At 44.5% G+C, this 16658-nt stretch overlaps 1 protein-coding gene and 1 non-coding gene across 2 annotated transcripts; both read right to left on the reverse strand.

Moving 5' to 3' along the window:
• Nucleotides 1–8409: 8409 nt before the first annotated feature.
• On the reverse strand, nt 8410–12028 carry LOC121569022 (phospholipase B-like 1; the record flags this gene model as incomplete). Its single annotated transcript, XM_041879604.2, is given in 11 exon segments — nt 8410–9112; nt 9250–9356; nt 9506–9679; nt 9682–9690; nt 9809–9949; nt 10349–10549; nt 10768–10912; nt 11103–11243; nt 11348–11489; nt 11627–11710; nt 11793–12028. Coding segments are annotated over 11 exon segments (1557 nt in total), but the record flags the coding sequence as incomplete, so codon positions are not given.
• A 3161-nt stretch (nt 12029–15189) lies between these two features.
• Nucleotides 15190–15262, reverse strand: trnar-ccu. Its single transcript has one exon. It is a non-coding gene; the product is annotated as a tRNA-Arg (tRNA).
• Between the last annotated feature and the right edge of the window lie 1396 nt (nt 15263–16658).

A 16658-nucleotide genomic window follows, 5' to 3' on the forward strand; every position in this document is an offset into this window, starting at 1 on the left:
GTTTTTACCAAAAAGTTGTCAACTGACCATATGACATTCTCCCAATCCTCTTCTGGATCATCCAAATGCACTCTAGCAAACTTCAGACGGGCCTGGACATGTACTGGCTTAAGCAGGGGGACACGTCTTGCACTGCAGGATTTGAGTCCCTGGCGGCGTAGTGTGTTACTGATGGTAGGCTTTGTTACTTTGGTCCCAGCTCTCTGCAGGTCATTCACTAGGTCTCCCCGTGTGGTTCTGGGATTTTTGCTCACCGTTCTTGTGATCATTTTGACCCCACGGGGTGAGATCTTGCGTGGAGCCCCAGATCGAGGGAGATTATCAGTATCTTGTATTACATTTTACATTTACATTTTAGTCATTTAGCAGACACTCTTATCCAGAGCGACTTACAGGAGCAATTAGGGTTAAGTGCCTTGCTCAAGGGCACATTAACGTCATTTAGCAGATGCTCTTAGCCAGAGCGACTCACAAATTGGTGCGTTCACCCTATAGCCAGTGGGATAACCACTTTACAATTTGGGGGGGGGTTAGAAGGAATACTTTATCCTATCCCAGGTATTCCTTAAAGAGGTGGGGTTTCAAATGTCTCCGGAAGGTGGTGAGTGACTCCGCTGTCCTGGCGTCGTGAGGGAGCTTGTTCCACCATTGGGGTGCCAGAGCAGCGAACAGTTTTGACTGGGCTGAGCGGGAGCTATGCTTCCGCAGAGGAAGGGGAGCCAGCAGGCCAGAGGTGGATGAACGCAATGCCCTCGTTTGGGTGTAGGGACTGATCAGAGCCTGAAGGTACAGAGGTGCCGTTCCCCTCACTGCTCCATAGGCAAGCACCATGGTCTTGTAGCGGATGCGAGCTTCAACTGGAAGCCAGTGGAGTGTGCGGAGGAGGGGGGTGACGTGAGAGAACTTGGGAAGGTTGAACACCAGACGGGCTGCGGCATTCTGGATGAGTTGTAGGGGGTTTAATGGCACAGGCAGGGAGGCCAGCCAACAGCGAGTTGCAGTAGTCCAGACGGGAGATGACAAGTGCCTGGACCAGGACCTGCGCCGCTTCCTGTGTAAGGCAGGGTCGCACTCTCCGAATGTTGTAGAGCATGAACCTGCAGGAGCGGGTCACCGCCTTGATGTTGGCGGAGAACGACAGGGTGTTGTCCAGGGTCACGCCTAGGCTCTTCGCACTCTGGGAGGAGGACACAGCGGAGTTGTCAACCGTGATGGCGAGATCATGGAACGGGCAGTCCTTCCCGGGAGGAAGAGCAGCTCCGTCTTGCCAGGGTTCAGCTTGAGGTGGTGATCCGTCATCCATACTGATATGTCTGCCAGACATGCAGAGATGCGATTCGCCACCTGGTTATCAGAAGGGGGAAAGGAGAAGATTAGTTGTGTATCGTCAGCGTAGCAATGATAGGAAAGGCCATGTGAGGATATGACAGAGCCAAGTGACTTGGTGTATAGGGAGAAAAGGAGAGGGCCTAGAACCGAGCCCTGGGGGACACCAGTGGTGAGAGCACGTGGTGCGGAGACAGCTTCCCGCCACGCCACTTGGTAGGAGCGACCGGTCAGGTAGGACGCAATCCAGGAGTGAGCCGCGCCGGAGATGCCCAGCTCGGAGAGGGTGGAGAGGAGGATCTGATGGTTCACAGTATCAAAGGCAGCAGACAGGTCTAGAAGGACAAGAGCAGAGGAGAGAGAGTTAGCTTTAGCAGTGCGGAGAGTCTCCGTGACACAGAGAAGAGCAGTCTCAGTTGAATGACCAGTCCTGAAACCTGATTGGTTTGGATCAAGAAGGTCATTCTGAGAGAGATAGCAAGAGAGTTGGCTAAAGACGGCACGCTCAATAGTTTTGGAAAGAAAAGAAAGAAGGGATACTGGTCTGTAGTTGTTGACATCAGTGGGGTCGAGTGTTGGTTTTTTTGAGAAGGGGAGCAACTCTCGCTCTCTTGAAGACGGAAGGGACATGGCCAGCGGTCAAGGATGAGTTGATCAGCGAGGTGAGGTAGGGGAGAAGGTCACCGGAGATGGTCTGGAGAAGGGAGGAGGGGATGGGGTCAAGCGGGCAGGTTGTTGGGCGGCCTGCAGTCACAAGTCGCAGGATTTTATCTGGGGAGAGAGGGGAGAAAGAAGTCAAAGCATAGGGTAGGGCAGTGTGAGCAGGACCAGCAGTGTCATTAGACTTAACAAACGAGGATCGGATGTCGTCAACCTTCTTTTCAAAGTGGTTGACGAAGTCATCCACAGAGAGAGAGGGGGGGGGATTCAGGAGGGAGGAAAATGTGGCAAAGAGCTTCCTAGGGTTAGAGGCAGATGCTTGGAATTTAGAGTGGTAGAAGGTGGCCTTAGCAGCAGAAACAGATGAAGAAAATGTAGAGAGGCGGGAGTGAAAAGATGCCAGGTCGGCAGGGAGTTTAGTTTTCTTCCATTTCCGCTCCGCTGCCCGGAGCTCTGTTCTGTGAGCTCGCAATGAGTCATCAAGCCACGGAGCTGGAGGGGAGGACCGAGCCGGCCGGGAGGATAGGGGACACAGAGAGTCAAAGGATGCAGAAAGGGAGGAGAGGAGGGTTGAGGAGGCAGAATCAGGAGATTGGAGGGAGAAGGATTGAGCAGAGGGAAGAGATGATAGGATGGAAGAGGAGAGAGTAGTGGGAGAGAGAGAGCGAAGGTTGCGGCGGCGCATTACCATCTGTGTAGGGGCAGAGTGAGTAGTGTGGGAGGAGAGTGAGAGAGAAAAGGAAACAAAGTAGTGGTCGGAGACATGGAGGGGAGTTGCAGTGAGATTAGTAGAGGAGCAGCATCTAGTGAAGATGAGGTCAAGCGTATTGCCTGCCTTGTGAGTAGGGGGGACGGTGAGAGGGTGAGGTCAAAAGAGGAGAGGAGTGGAAAGAAGGAGGCAGAGAGAAATGAGTCAAATGTGGACATAGGGAGGTTGAAATCCCCCAAAACTGTGAGGGGTGAGCCATCCTCAGGGGAAGGAACTTATCAAGGCGTCAAGCTCATTGATGAACTCTCCAAGGGAACCTGGAGGGCGATAGATGACAAGGATATTAAGCTTAAATGGGCTAGTGACTGTGACAGCATGGAATTCAAATGAGGAGATAGACAGATGGGTTAGGGGAAAAATTGAGAATGTCCACTTGGGAGAGATGAGGATTCCTGTACCACCACCCCTCTGACCAGATGCTCTCGGGGTATGCGAGAACACATGGTCAGACGAGGAGAGAGCAGTAGGAGTAGCAGTGTTTTCAGTGGTGATCCATGTTTCCGTCAGCGCCAGGAAATCGAGGGACTGGAGGTTGGCATAGGCTGGGATGAAGTCAGCTTTGTTGGCAGCAGAACGGCAGTTCCAGAGGCTGCCTGCGACCTGAACTCCACGTGGGTGGTGCGTGCAGGGACCACCAGGTTAGAGAGGCAGCAGCCACGCGGTGTGGTGCGTTTGTGTAGCCTGTGCAGAGAGGAGAGAACAGGGATAGGCAGAGGCATAGTTGACAGGCTGTAGCAAATGGCTACAAAAATGCAGAGGAGATCGGAATGAAATGGGCTAAGCATCTGGGAGCGGAGAGAGCAGGGCCTCCTCACCAAAAACTTCTACCTCAGAAACTAAAATTGTTTCACTGAACCACCCGAACAAAAACTCTCCCAACTTCCGCCTTTAGAAATCAGAATTGTTGTGAACCACAGCGGTTCAATGTTTAAAGGAATAGACTCAACCCACTTTATTCAGCTAGCCAACTATGACACCATAGCCAACTAGCAAGCTAGCATCCAATAACAATAACACACCGTTTAGCACCAACACTTGGTCACAACAAACCACCAATAATGTGATAACACACTAAACAGATCATTCGTGTCTGTGTCAAGTTCCTTTCATGACGCAGCAATGATTAGACGTTGGCTAGCTAGGACAAGTATATTGTAGTTAGCTACTACAGTACAGCTAGCTGGTCGTGTTGGGGAGCTAGCAATGGCCACTGTGTTGACTTTGTTTGAAGAACGGCTAGCTAGCTAGCTTCGTGCTACAGCCGGCACGGCCGAGGACACTGCCAAGACACAGTAACTACCCACAACAACCCACGAAGCCTAGCTATGACGCCGTAGCTAACTTGCAAGCTAGCATCCATTAACACACAATTTAGCATCAATACTTGGTTACAACAAACTGCCAAGAGTGTGTTAGCACACTAAACAGATAATTCAAGTCCGTGTCTAGTTCCTTTCATAACGCATAACGCAGCAAAAAATTAAACGTTGGCTAGGACTACATTAACATTGGAAACAGCTCTCCAGCGTTGCTAATCGTTACCAGTAGCTACCCGCTAGCTAGCTAGCCTCGTGCTTCGATACTAACCTACAATTACCTACGGAAACCTACAATAACAACAATACTAACCTATAATAAATACAATACCTAACTACAGCTAACTACCTACCTACGATCTAATACATGGTTAAGCAAAAAATTAAACGTTGGCTAGGACTACATTAACATTGGAACCAGCTCTCCAGCGTTGCTAATCGTTACCAGTAGCTACCCGCTAGCTAGCTAGCCTCGTGCTTCGATACTAACCTACAATTACCTACGAAACCTACAATAACAACAATACTAACCTATAATAAATACAATACCTAACTACAGCTAACTACCTACCTACGATCTAATACATGGTTAAGCAAAAAATTAAACGTTGGCTAGGACTACATTAACATTGGAAACAGCTCTCCAGCGTTGCTAATCGTTACCAGTAGCTACCCGCTAGCTAGCTAGCCTCGTGCTTCGATACTAACCTACAATTACCTACGGAAACCTACAATAACAACAATACTAACCTATAATAAATACAATACCTAACTACAGCTAACTACCTACCTACGATCTAATACATGGTTAAGCTTTACTCAACACCATATGAGAAGCTTACCTCCTGCTTACCTCCAGCTAGAGAAAAACACGACCTCTTGTATGTCTTCCATTTCCTACTAATTGCTCCCACAGTTGATTTCTTCAAACCAAGCTGCTTACCTATTGTAGATGCAGTCTTCCCAGCCTGGTGCAGGTCTACAATTTTGTTTCTGGTGTCCTTTGACAGCTCTTTGGTCTTGGCCATAGTGGAGTTTGGAGTGTGACTGTTTGAGGTTGTGGACAGGTGTCTTTTATACTGATAACAAGTTCAAACAGGTGCCATTAATACAGGTAACGAGTGGAGGACAGAGGAGCCTCTTAAAGAAGAAGTTACAGGTCTGTGAGAGCCAGAAATCTTGCTTGTTTGTAGGTGACCAAATACTTATTTTCCACCATAATTTGCAAATAAATTCATTAAAAATCCTACAATGTGATTTTCTGGAGAAAAAAAATCTCAATTTGTCTGTCATAGTTGACGTGTACCGGGGCGGCAGGTGGCTTAGTGGTTAAGAGCGTTGTGCCAGTAACCGAAAGGTCGCTGGTTCTAATCCCCGAGCCGACTAGGTGAAAAATCTGTCGATGTGCCCTTGAGCAAGGCACTTAACCCTAATTGCTCCTGTAAGTCGCTCTGGATAAGAGTGTCTGCTAAATGACCAAAATATAAAATATAAATATATGATGAAAATTACAGGCATCTCTCATCTTTTTAAGTGGGAGAACTTGCACAATTGGTGGCTGACTAAATACTTTTTTCCCCCACTGTATATGAGTGGGGGTAACATTTCCACATAATAAGTTTGTGTTTTGTTAACTGTGATGTGTCAAATATATCCCCAATTTAATAGCAGTTGTCACCTTTACTTCTACAGTATCTAGAAGTGAGTTATAAAGTTAATGTAAATGTTATTCCTTGTTTTTGCTCATTTTAAAGTAATATTTACAACTGGTTTTACATTGACATATCGCCAAATTGCATAATTTTGCTGCATTTTATGAATTCCATGTCAATGTTTTTCCACATCATACACAAATGTACAGCACAATAAATAGCCATAAAATTGGCCAGATAATACCTTCGTTCTAAAACTACCAGCAAAATCTACACAAGAGTTAAAATATAAATATCCTATAACAGCCATGTTATTATTGGAGTTAACCCAATCTACTCAGATTTGTCTTATTGTCTTAGACAATATTTAAGTATAGAAACACAAGTACATAGTCGCCTCCCACAGTATAGGCTTACAGGTTTGTCATTACACCTTTTACAAATGTAAAAAAGTACATCTAAATGACTATATTGTACCAACAATACTGCAAAGAACAAGTCCTTTTGCTTGACAATGGCCATGTGGTTTTATATGTCAAAACGATGTCCTCTCAGTCGGAGCATTGCACAGTCTTGGTGGTCACCAAAGCAGCATCCCCCAGCTCAGTGGCAGGAAGTGGGATCCTATGCTCCCTCAGACCGTTGCACATGAACACGCCGGTGACCTCCCCAAGAGCGCCACACCCCGAGGCCCCGCTGTAGGTGGACGCCTCCTGCCTGAAGCATGTTTGGGGCCCACCGTTCAGCTGAGGACAGGTTGTAGGTACCTCCTCTTCTCTCTCTACCACGGCTGCTGTACAGTCTCTCTCCACAGGCGGCAGGGCTTTAGCTGGAGGGTTAAGTCCTGCCTCTGGTTCACCTGGAGCAGAAACAAGCATTACCCAGCATTATTCCTCCTAAAGAGAAATCTACATCAACATGATAAAGAAGACCTATACCTCTAATCTGAATCATTGAATAATTGGCAGCAATTGGATAGAGTTAAGAAGAACGTTCTCTCGGAAAAGCAAAATTAAGAAATGTGTATACAACAATGCCGGCCCTCTACCCATGACCCAATTCCAAACATTGTTAAGTTAAATGGTTGTTCTATGTCTTCTAGCTAGCTCAACACAGTGAACTGTGAGCAGGAGGGGTGTAAATGAGGGCTGGTATTCAGGGCATGTATCCCCATATGTTATGGAGCTAACCTAGTAATCTCATTACCGTTCAGTGGTGTACTCACATGTAGTAGCAACTGTTGCCATTTGGGTGTTTTATTTGTGTGTGTGTGTAAGTATGAGTGTGTGAGGTCATTGGGTGTGAAGAATACATTTTTTGTCCTCAAAAACCAACGGATGTGTGTTAAGAGTAAAATAAACAGTAGGGTAGTCCCCAGAGAGCCTATCAGAGAGGGGAAATGAAACTAGAGGAGCTTCATGCTTCATTTGTCTTCAACCCCACTTCACTCAAATGAAAGCACTGAACAAGACACTTGCTGTGAAACACAGATAAAAATACACATTCTCCATTAGCCTCAATGGCATTCCTTACCTGCAGTGTGATTGCGCCTTGCCTGCATTTTGTATATGATGAACCATAGAAACAGTGCCAGGATGGAGCCGTTCACTGCAACTACCACTGATGTCCACACAGCTGGACTCACTGCCGGGTCGTACTGGGGAGGAGCATCGCTACTCCATTTTACAGGTGGGGATTCTGGTGGAAAGAGATGACAACAATGTCCCCATAATACTGTATCAATGTCACTTATCAATGACTATGCTGCATCCATCGCATAGCCAATGGGGAGGATATACAGTTTAGCTCCATATCAATGCCATACCATAGAGAAGCCAGTGAAATTAATATTTTTCCAAAATAAGCACTTGCAGACAATAAGTGAGGATAACAAAGATTAGCACTCTATTCAATCTGTATCGCTTTAGAAATGTAAAGGTAATTTCCTATTGCGCCGACATCTGCAGCGTTTACCGTGAATGCAGTCTCTGCTAACGTGGGAACATTGCCTTTCAATTCCAATCATGTTGTAATGTTGAATTTCCGTGATACGGATTGAATAGAACCCTTAGGCAAACCAGAGCACTGAAACTCACCTGTGGCTGGCTTTGGCTGAGGCCTTGGCCAGGGGACACAGGTGATGAGCAGTTTGTCCCACGTTGTGCCCGGATTACAGGTCTTCTTTGCCATGGCGATGCCTGGTCATGTAATTAATGCCCACACTAGAGAAACCTGCTGCCTCACTCTGTCCTCATGGAGCGGTGTGTGTGTGTGAGCCAGAGAATAACATTCAGTGAAACCATTTGGACCAGACAGAAAGAGACAGGGTAAAAGAAAGGGCAACGGAGGGGAGGAGTCCCTCAACAGACGTTTCAGTTCTTCCTTTTGTAGGAAAGGATGAATCACCAAATGTGTCCCCAGAGAGCGAGAGAGATAGAGAGAGAAAGAGAGAAAGAGAGAGAGACAGAGAAAGAGATCAAACTTAAACCAGAAAAATTTATATTTGACTGGATAAGATGTGTTCATCTGAGGGTGCACATAAAAGTGAATAAAGATATGAAAGTTAGGGGCACTGTTCTAATTTATTTAATTATATACCTTTCTGAAGTGCAGCTTTGCAAGACATCATTCATGAAAATAAGTTCAAAGATATTCTTCCATGTATAAAAATAGAAACACCCACCGTAGCAGCAGGCCATGCAACAAACATGAAACCCTGGGAATTGCATTGATATTATCATTTAGTGAATTCAACATATGACAACATGATTGTAATTAGTTTCACAGTCAGGATTTGATTATAATACAAAAGGTACTGAATTTTAATCTAGGTTTAGGTCATTGACCTGAATTTTAAAAGATGGCACCGAACAAACTAGGCTTCAGTCATTTTCTACATTGATTCAGAGTGTTTCAAAATATGTCTAAATGACAGCAGTACAGCAGCAACTCGTAGTCAATGTCCAAGACATAGGTAAACTGAGTGCATGAAGAAAAAAGCAGGTAGGCTATTTACAAAACACACATAAAATAAGAATTCCTTGAAGCTTGATCATTATTGCAGTAATTCCCCCCTGAGGCTGAGTTACTATATCGGACTATAAATAAAGATGATGGTGTTAAAGTCTATCTGCATTAACCTCCCTCCTCCATTACCCTAACCCCATAGGCAACTCTTCCAACCTTTTCCCTCCTACCCTATGGCACCTCTCTTAGGGCATGAAGAGTGCAGGCTGCACGCTGATGAAGGGGAAGTCGTAGTGGTCTGGCAGACCCTGGTGAACCGTACTGTTAAAGTCCTCCCAGGAGAAGGGAGGGAGGTCGCCCTGCGTCGTGGGCCCGTTCACCGCCTCCGCTCTGAACTCCTGCGCCATGTGGAAATCAGTCACCTACAGGGAGGAGAGAGAGAGAGAGAGAGAGAGAGAGAGAGAGGGACAGAGAGAGAGAGAGAGAAGAGATGTTTATATATTACATGATCTTAAAATATTTAGAGATTGAACTGAATGAACGCTAGTAAAGGTTCTGCCTTGGTGTCATAGCATCCTCCGGGTCTGGAGTCTTTCTCCCTCAGGTCATTACGGCAACAGATGGACTTGCATGGGTCACCCTTGGAGTAGGGGTCATTTTTGTAGTCTGAAAGAGAAAGGAACAATTAACAGCTACTCAAATTGAGAGCTGAGAGAACATGGGGAGGAAATTAACTAAAGGAACTAACTAAAAGCTAACAAAAGTAAAAACAAATGGCCACAGGTAAGGACAACAGCAAGGAACGTATGGTGCACCGTTGTATCTCATGATGTGTTTGAGGGAGTCTAGGTCCTTAACCTCAGCCTGGTCCCGGCGAAAGATCTTTGCTCGGGGGCAGAGGTCATAGGAGAAGTCCTCCCCGTACTCCTCCCACATCTTCCCATAGCCACTCAGGGTGTATATCTTTGGGTGGAAAGGCACATTATAGGAGGCCAGTAACCTGGGGGGGAGGAAGATCTTGCTCAATTACTATCTCCTCAAGGGATTTTATCTCTGCTAAGTTTATGGTTAAGATGTGCATCTATTGGCAGTACTATATCCATATCCGTGTAACTCACCCCTGCGCAGGGCCTGAGTTTGGTCAGAGAACTCCACCAGGCCAGGAATCTGCTCCACCACTATCAGAGCCCCGTCCTCTATACTGTGGCCCAGGGTCACTTTTCTCATGTCCACTATCATGTACTGGTTGTTATAGGTGCCTAGAGAGGGAGGGAGAGTGAAGAAATTTGTGAAAAAAATGCATTGGAAAGATGTACAACAACTGTAGACCATTATCAGTCTCCCGAGTCGCGCAGCGGTCTGAGGCTGTGCCATCCTGGTTCGAATCCAGGCTCTGTCGTAGCCGGCCGCGACCAGGAGACCCATGGGGCGGCGCACAATTGGTCCAGGGTAGGGGAGGGAATGGCCGGCAGGGATGTAGCTCAGTTGGTAGAGCATGGCGTTTGCAACGGCAGGGTTGTGGGTTCGATTCCCACGGGGGGCCAGTATGAAAAAAAGTATGTATGCACTAACTGTAAGTCGCTCTGGATAAATGTCTGCTAAATGACTAAAATGGATAAATCAGGATAAGATTGAATGTGTCATCCTCCTTCCCTCACCAGAGTTGTATCTGGAGAAGGTCTTGGCCCACTGCTCCCCAGTGTGTGACAGGGCGTGGGCCAGAGGCACCCTCTGCCAGGCCAGCAGGCTGTGGGGCGTGACCTGGGAGAAGAGGGACGTGTTGAAGACGTTGTTGGTGGTCTGGGTCATCATCAGGCCACTGCCCAGGAGGTAGAAGTCATCCAGAGACACCAGGAAGCCTGGGGGGAGGGGGCGGGGCTCACAGTGTGTGTTTCTGTACTGATTAATTCTGAAGCTTGTTAATAACATTGACAGTTTTCATACAGGCTCGAAAGATACACATTTATATGAAAATGTAGAGTGGCTACACCTAGCGCTTCCAAAATATTGAAGTATCTCTTCAGCCACAGGTAGCGCTTATACTGTCACAGTGGCCATTATACGGTGCTGTACCTACCTGGGTAGCTGCTGAAGGACAGCTTGCCCGTGGCAGTGTGGGGTTCACTGAGGTAGAAGTCCCAGTGCTTGTAGATGCGCATGGTGGCAGCGTATGTGTACCAGCTAGAGTGGGCAAACAGCAGGTTCTCAAACCCAGGGAGCATCTAGATGGGGGAGAGAGAGTCTGGTGTTGAGTACTATAGAAACATTGATTGTAATGGATAGAGGGAAAACCATATTGAGTTCTACACAAGACTGATGTAAGTCAAGAACTAACAGATCCACACTATTTGATATAACTAATGATCTGTCCAGAAGAAATCTCTCAACAGCAAGAAAATAATGACCTCTAACCTTAATGAGGGCAGAGCAGTGGCCCATTCCTGGTAATTTAAAATGTCAGAGAGGAGGCTCAGTGCCAGGAACCAGGGCTGGAATCAGGTCCAGCAGATCTCCCACCGCATTCAGGAACTGGACAGCAAACAGGGACAGAGGCTAAGGTGGGGGAGACACCATGCAGAAAGAGGTTAGAGATCACATTGTGCCACTGAATGATGATCCATGAATCTATTTATCCATGCCTAGACATATCAGCACACCTCTTTCCCTTGTTTTTTGGCCCAGTGTGCGACCCCTGCCTGAAGTCCATCCATCTGGGCCACTATGAAGCCGGTGTGGTGCCACAGAGGATCAGTGCTCCTGTTCAGTTTCACCTGCTCCCTGGTCCAGGAGTCCTGCTTCCTGGTCCAGGAGTCCTGCTTCCTGATAGAGCCACAGAGCAGAGCACATTTAACAACTCTCAAAGGACAGGATGTGGATCTGACCTGGCTTTTCACTATGGTTATTGGCTATCATGCCTGAGGAGAAAAAACACTCACGCCATGAAGTGCTCCACCGGACCTAACACTTTGGGGTCCTTGATCAGCTGGGGATACATGTTGGCATAGTGACTAATCATTTGCCTGATGGAGAACAAAATAAGATTAAACATGACAATGTCGATCAGAAATTGAATTGACATGCAACAATGTCCGAGGCACTTACGGTGCAGTGAGGAAGCCCTTTAGGTATCCTGCAAGGAAGTAGGTGACCTCGTCATGCTCAAGGGTCTCCCCATACCCTGCACGGATCTCCAGTACACTCCAGCCCATTTGAGAGAGGCTGTCATTGAGGTATCCATATGCATCCCCCTCTTTTTCCATTACTCCTTCTTTCAGTAGGAGTAATGTGCCAGTAACCGAAAGGTCGCTGGTTCTAATCCCCGAGCCGACTAGGTGAAAAATCTGTCGATGTGCCCTTGAGCAAGGCACTTAACCCTAATTGCTCCTGTAAGTCGCTCTGGATAAGAGCGTCTGCTAAATGACAAAAACATTTTTTATAATGTGTAGCATCCCAGTACACAGTGGCTGCTTTCATCTCTGTAAAGCAGTTGACAGAGATGTCAACTTTCAACATAAACATTACAGTGCTTATTGTTTCTATTGACATTAACAAATCAAAATGTATTGGTCGTGTACACAGACTTGCAGATGGTATGGCAGGTGCAGCGAAATGCTTATGTTTCTGGCTCCATTAGTGCAGTATAGCCAAATGTTTTAAAAAACATTAAATTAATAAATATCAGAACAAAAACAAACTCATTGGGGGGAAAAACACAACTAAGCTTTGGAATTCCCTGGTTTATCATTGGTTTAAATTGATTCATTTCTGCATTTAATGGAACAAATTGTCTCGACCACAGTACAACCCTGTAAGTTTCACTGAGTTTCACTATCTGAGATGTCAGTCAGCCTACTGTGTGTGTTTGTGTGTGTAAGGGAAATTCTCATAGACTTAGCTAAGAATAAAAACGGGCAGTCAAAGAGTCTCTTGCAGTACATGTTGTAAAAGGTAATCTAATAGAAATATCTGCATAGACGCCTACAGAAAACCTCAGAATAACCTAATGGCAAAAGGATACTACACTGAACAAAAATATAAATGCAACATGTAAAGTGTTGGTCCCATGTTTTATGAGCTGAAATAAAAGATCCCAGAAATGTTCCATACACACAAAAAGTTTCTCTCTCTCAAATGTTGTGCACAAATTTGTTTACATCCCTGCTAGTGAGCGTTACTCCTTTGCCATGATAATCCATCCACCTGACAGGTGTGGCATATCAAGAAGCTGATTAAACAGCATGATCATTACACAGGTGCATCTTGTGCTGGGGACAATAAAAAGCCACTCTAAAATGTGCAGTTTTGTCACAATGCCACAGATGTCTCAAGTTTTGAGGGAGCATGCAATTGGCATGCTGACTACAGGAATGTCCACCAGAGCTGTTGCCAGAGAATAAATGTTCATTTCTCTACCATAAGCTGCCTCCAATGTCGTTGTAGAGAATGTGGCAGTATGTCTAACCGGCCTCACAACTGCAGACCACGTGTAACCACGCCAGCCCAGGACCTCCATATCTGGCTTCTTCACCTGCGAGACCAGCCACCCGGACAGCTGATGAAACTGAGGAGTATTTCTGTCTGTAATAAAGGCCTTTTGTGGGGAAAAACTAATTCTGATTGGCTGGGCCTGGCTCCAAAGTGGGTGGGCCTATGCGCCCCTGGCCAGTCATGTGAAATCCATAGATTAGGGCCTAATTTATTTATTTCAATTGACTGATTTCCTTATATGAACTGTAACTCAGTACAATCGTTGAAATAGTTGCATGTTGCGTTCATACTTTTGTTCAGTATATTTTGCAGGCACGTGAATCCATGGTCGTCTCTGTATACAAATGCAGTTCACGAAATAACTTCGGCTACAATGTTTCACTTGCTGTCAGTACTGGCGAAGGTCGCAACAACATTGAAAAAAACTAAAAGATACAGCCTCTTCATTTCTGTTCGATGTACATAAAGCTCTTGATGCGTGATTTACAGATAGGAAAATTAAGTGAATGCTACCTGAATAAGTCACACTATTCACAAAATAGAAACAGGGAAGAGCTGAGAGTCTGGATCAAGTTTACGGTTTCCTTATTGGTGGAGCTGGTGCGGAATTTATCACCAGTGTGTTGTGAACAACAGCATGAGCAGCAATAGTGGAATCGGCGTTTCGCCTTCAAAATAAAACTCCCAAATTGAAACTGATGCAAACGGATACAAATAGTGGAATCATACCACAATTGCACTAAATAATGCTAAACAAGGTTGGAATGTTGTTATATAAATTCAACAAAAGACAATTATTTGTTAAGTGGACAAAAAAAAGTCAGTTGAAATTGCACTGTGGATCGGTGGCGGTCGGTGTCGTTTAAGAGGAAGTATTTTATTTTTTCATGAGCACGGCCTTATTTCTATTACAGCATATTGGATAACTCATTCATATTCCATTCACCCAGTTCAATGTAACATCAATAGGTTTAGGCTACTACATGATACTCAAATTTTCCCTATACCCATCATGAGGTTGCTACAACTTAGCCTATGAATTAAAGTTTACAACATAGGTGCCCACAGGTCGAAAGAAAAATTTGAGGTGACAGACAGTGACACATTCAATACCGCCTTGCACACTCTTGCCTGCATCTAGCTGATTTAGGGTGTAATCATTAGTCCACTTGCAAACAAGAGTTTCTATTGGACAAATCCAGGTATGTTTATCCCCGTTTCGTTCCGTTTGCTTCTGTTTAAGAAACGTTTTACAACAGAATCGGCGGAATGAAAACACCTCTGATCACACGTAAACACAGTTCACTTTCATAGCAGCCACGTTGTATTCCTTCTCGCATCTATGCGCTCTCCTCCTCTCACCTTTTCCCTTCGCTTGTGGACTTCAATGCACAACACATCAGCTGTATGTGACCAGACGAAAAAAAACCTTTCCAAGCCAAACCATATCATAACCACTACACACAGCCTACAAACTCCTCCCATTTCATGGGTGCACAATTCATAGGTTAGGCTGTACAGTGCATATAAGTATTCCCCCAATGAAATTCTGAATTAAAATACATCCACAGTGCGATTTCAACAGATTTTTTCTTTTTTCTTATTCAAATTAACTAATAATTGTATTTTGTTTAATTTATATAACAACATTCCAACGTTGTTTAGCATTATCTAGTCCAAATCGTGCATGTTTTCACAATTTTTATCCGTTTGGATCCGTTTCAATGGGTGACTTTTATTTCGAAGGCGAACCTGCCGATTCCACTATTGCTGCTCTTGCGAATGTTGTTCATGACACACACGTGAATTTATCTCAATTAGTTAACCTCTGTCTGGATTTCGCACCAGAAGAAAGATCCCCTTGTATCAGCCTACAAAGTGAAACAACAATACCCTACTAAAGTCATTACACAATATTTGCATACATTACCAAATACATAATCCAGAATGCGATTAATGATCCAATCATAACGCCAATGAATTAAAAGGAAATTTGAAGCTAAAATTAGTCCACCCCAGATGGGACTCGAACCCACAATCCCTGGCTTAGGAGGCCAGTGCCTTATCCATTAGGCCACTGGGGCGCATGCGAGCAGAATTTGCTCATTCCCTTAAAATGGACAACATAGCATAAATCACACGTAAACATGACTGAGATAAAAACAGATTGAGGTTGGATATTCGACGGATATTCGCCTGTAGTTTTCCTTACATCCACCAACAGCAGTTAGGGACCGTCAACATAGTGACAAATCTAATTTTTCAAACGTCAATAGCTCTTTAACCATTACTCCTAAAACGTTCAAAACTGTTTCTAGCTAACCCGATGGCAGAGACACATATTGCACACACTTTCTTGTGGATTTACATCTCGCACTATTTTAAATTATTTATTTTAATTTTGAAATTCAATAGCGCCTTGGTCATGTGATCCACACACCTCAAACAATGTTCATAATGTAAACACAGTGTGCCTACACATTGCACACCCTTTTGTTTGTCCATTTGCATCTCATGAGATTTTACAAGAATTTTAAAACGTTTCAAATTTCAATAGCTTCTTAGTCATATGACCTAAAACCCTCAAACTACATTCAGAATATCCACTCAGTAGCCTTATATGTAACACAACCTTTTGTTTGTCCATTTTCATCTCACACGATTTTACATATATTTTTTTCAAATGTTCAAATGTCGATAGCTCCTTGGTCATGTGACTTACAACCCTCAAACTACTTTCAGAACATCCACTCACTAGTCTTATATATTGTACACCCTTTCATTCGTCCATTTTAATCTCAGGTGATTTTATATTAATTGTTCTATGTTTTTCATTGTTTCGAATTTCAATAGCTCTCTGGTCATGTGACCTACTGACCACAAACAAGGTTCAGAATGTCCACTGACTACCCTTCTATTTTGCACACCCTTTAGTTTGTCCATTGTCATCTCACACGTTTTTACATTTTTCAAACTTTAGAATTTCAATAGCTCCTTGATCATGTGACCTATTGGACTCAAACAAGGTTCAGAATGTCCACTGACTACCCTTCTATATTGCACACTCTTGTTTGTACTGTAATCTCACGTGGTGTTATGTAAATTGTTCATAGTTTTGAATTTCAATAGTTCCTTGGTCATGTCAATTACACAGTGTGTGAAGTGGATATATACCCATATTGCATAACCTCTAGTTATGTATCTTCTATATTGTTGTACATAATATTAGTTTGACAATTAGGGGGTTCAGTCCAGTGTTGTGTTTACCCTTTTCTTTACTGTTTATCTATAATAATTGGTAGTTCTGACAACTTATTTTCTTTTTTTCTTTTTTCTTTATTTTGCCACAGTATTTAACAGCGGTACACAATAGGAGAGAGAAAGAGAATATCTCCTTTCATCGTTAATATCAACCATAAAGGAAAAGGGCAAAGTACAAGAGTCATGTTATTAATTGTCCAAAGCAGGTATGGAGAGTGA

This window comes from Coregonus clupeaformis, chromosome 7, assembly GCF_020615455.1.
Source record: "Coregonus clupeaformis isolate EN_2021a chromosome 7, ASM2061545v1, whole genome shotgun sequence".
NCBI classification, from domain to species: Eukaryota; Metazoa; Chordata; class Actinopteri; order Salmoniformes; family Salmonidae; genus Coregonus; species Coregonus clupeaformis.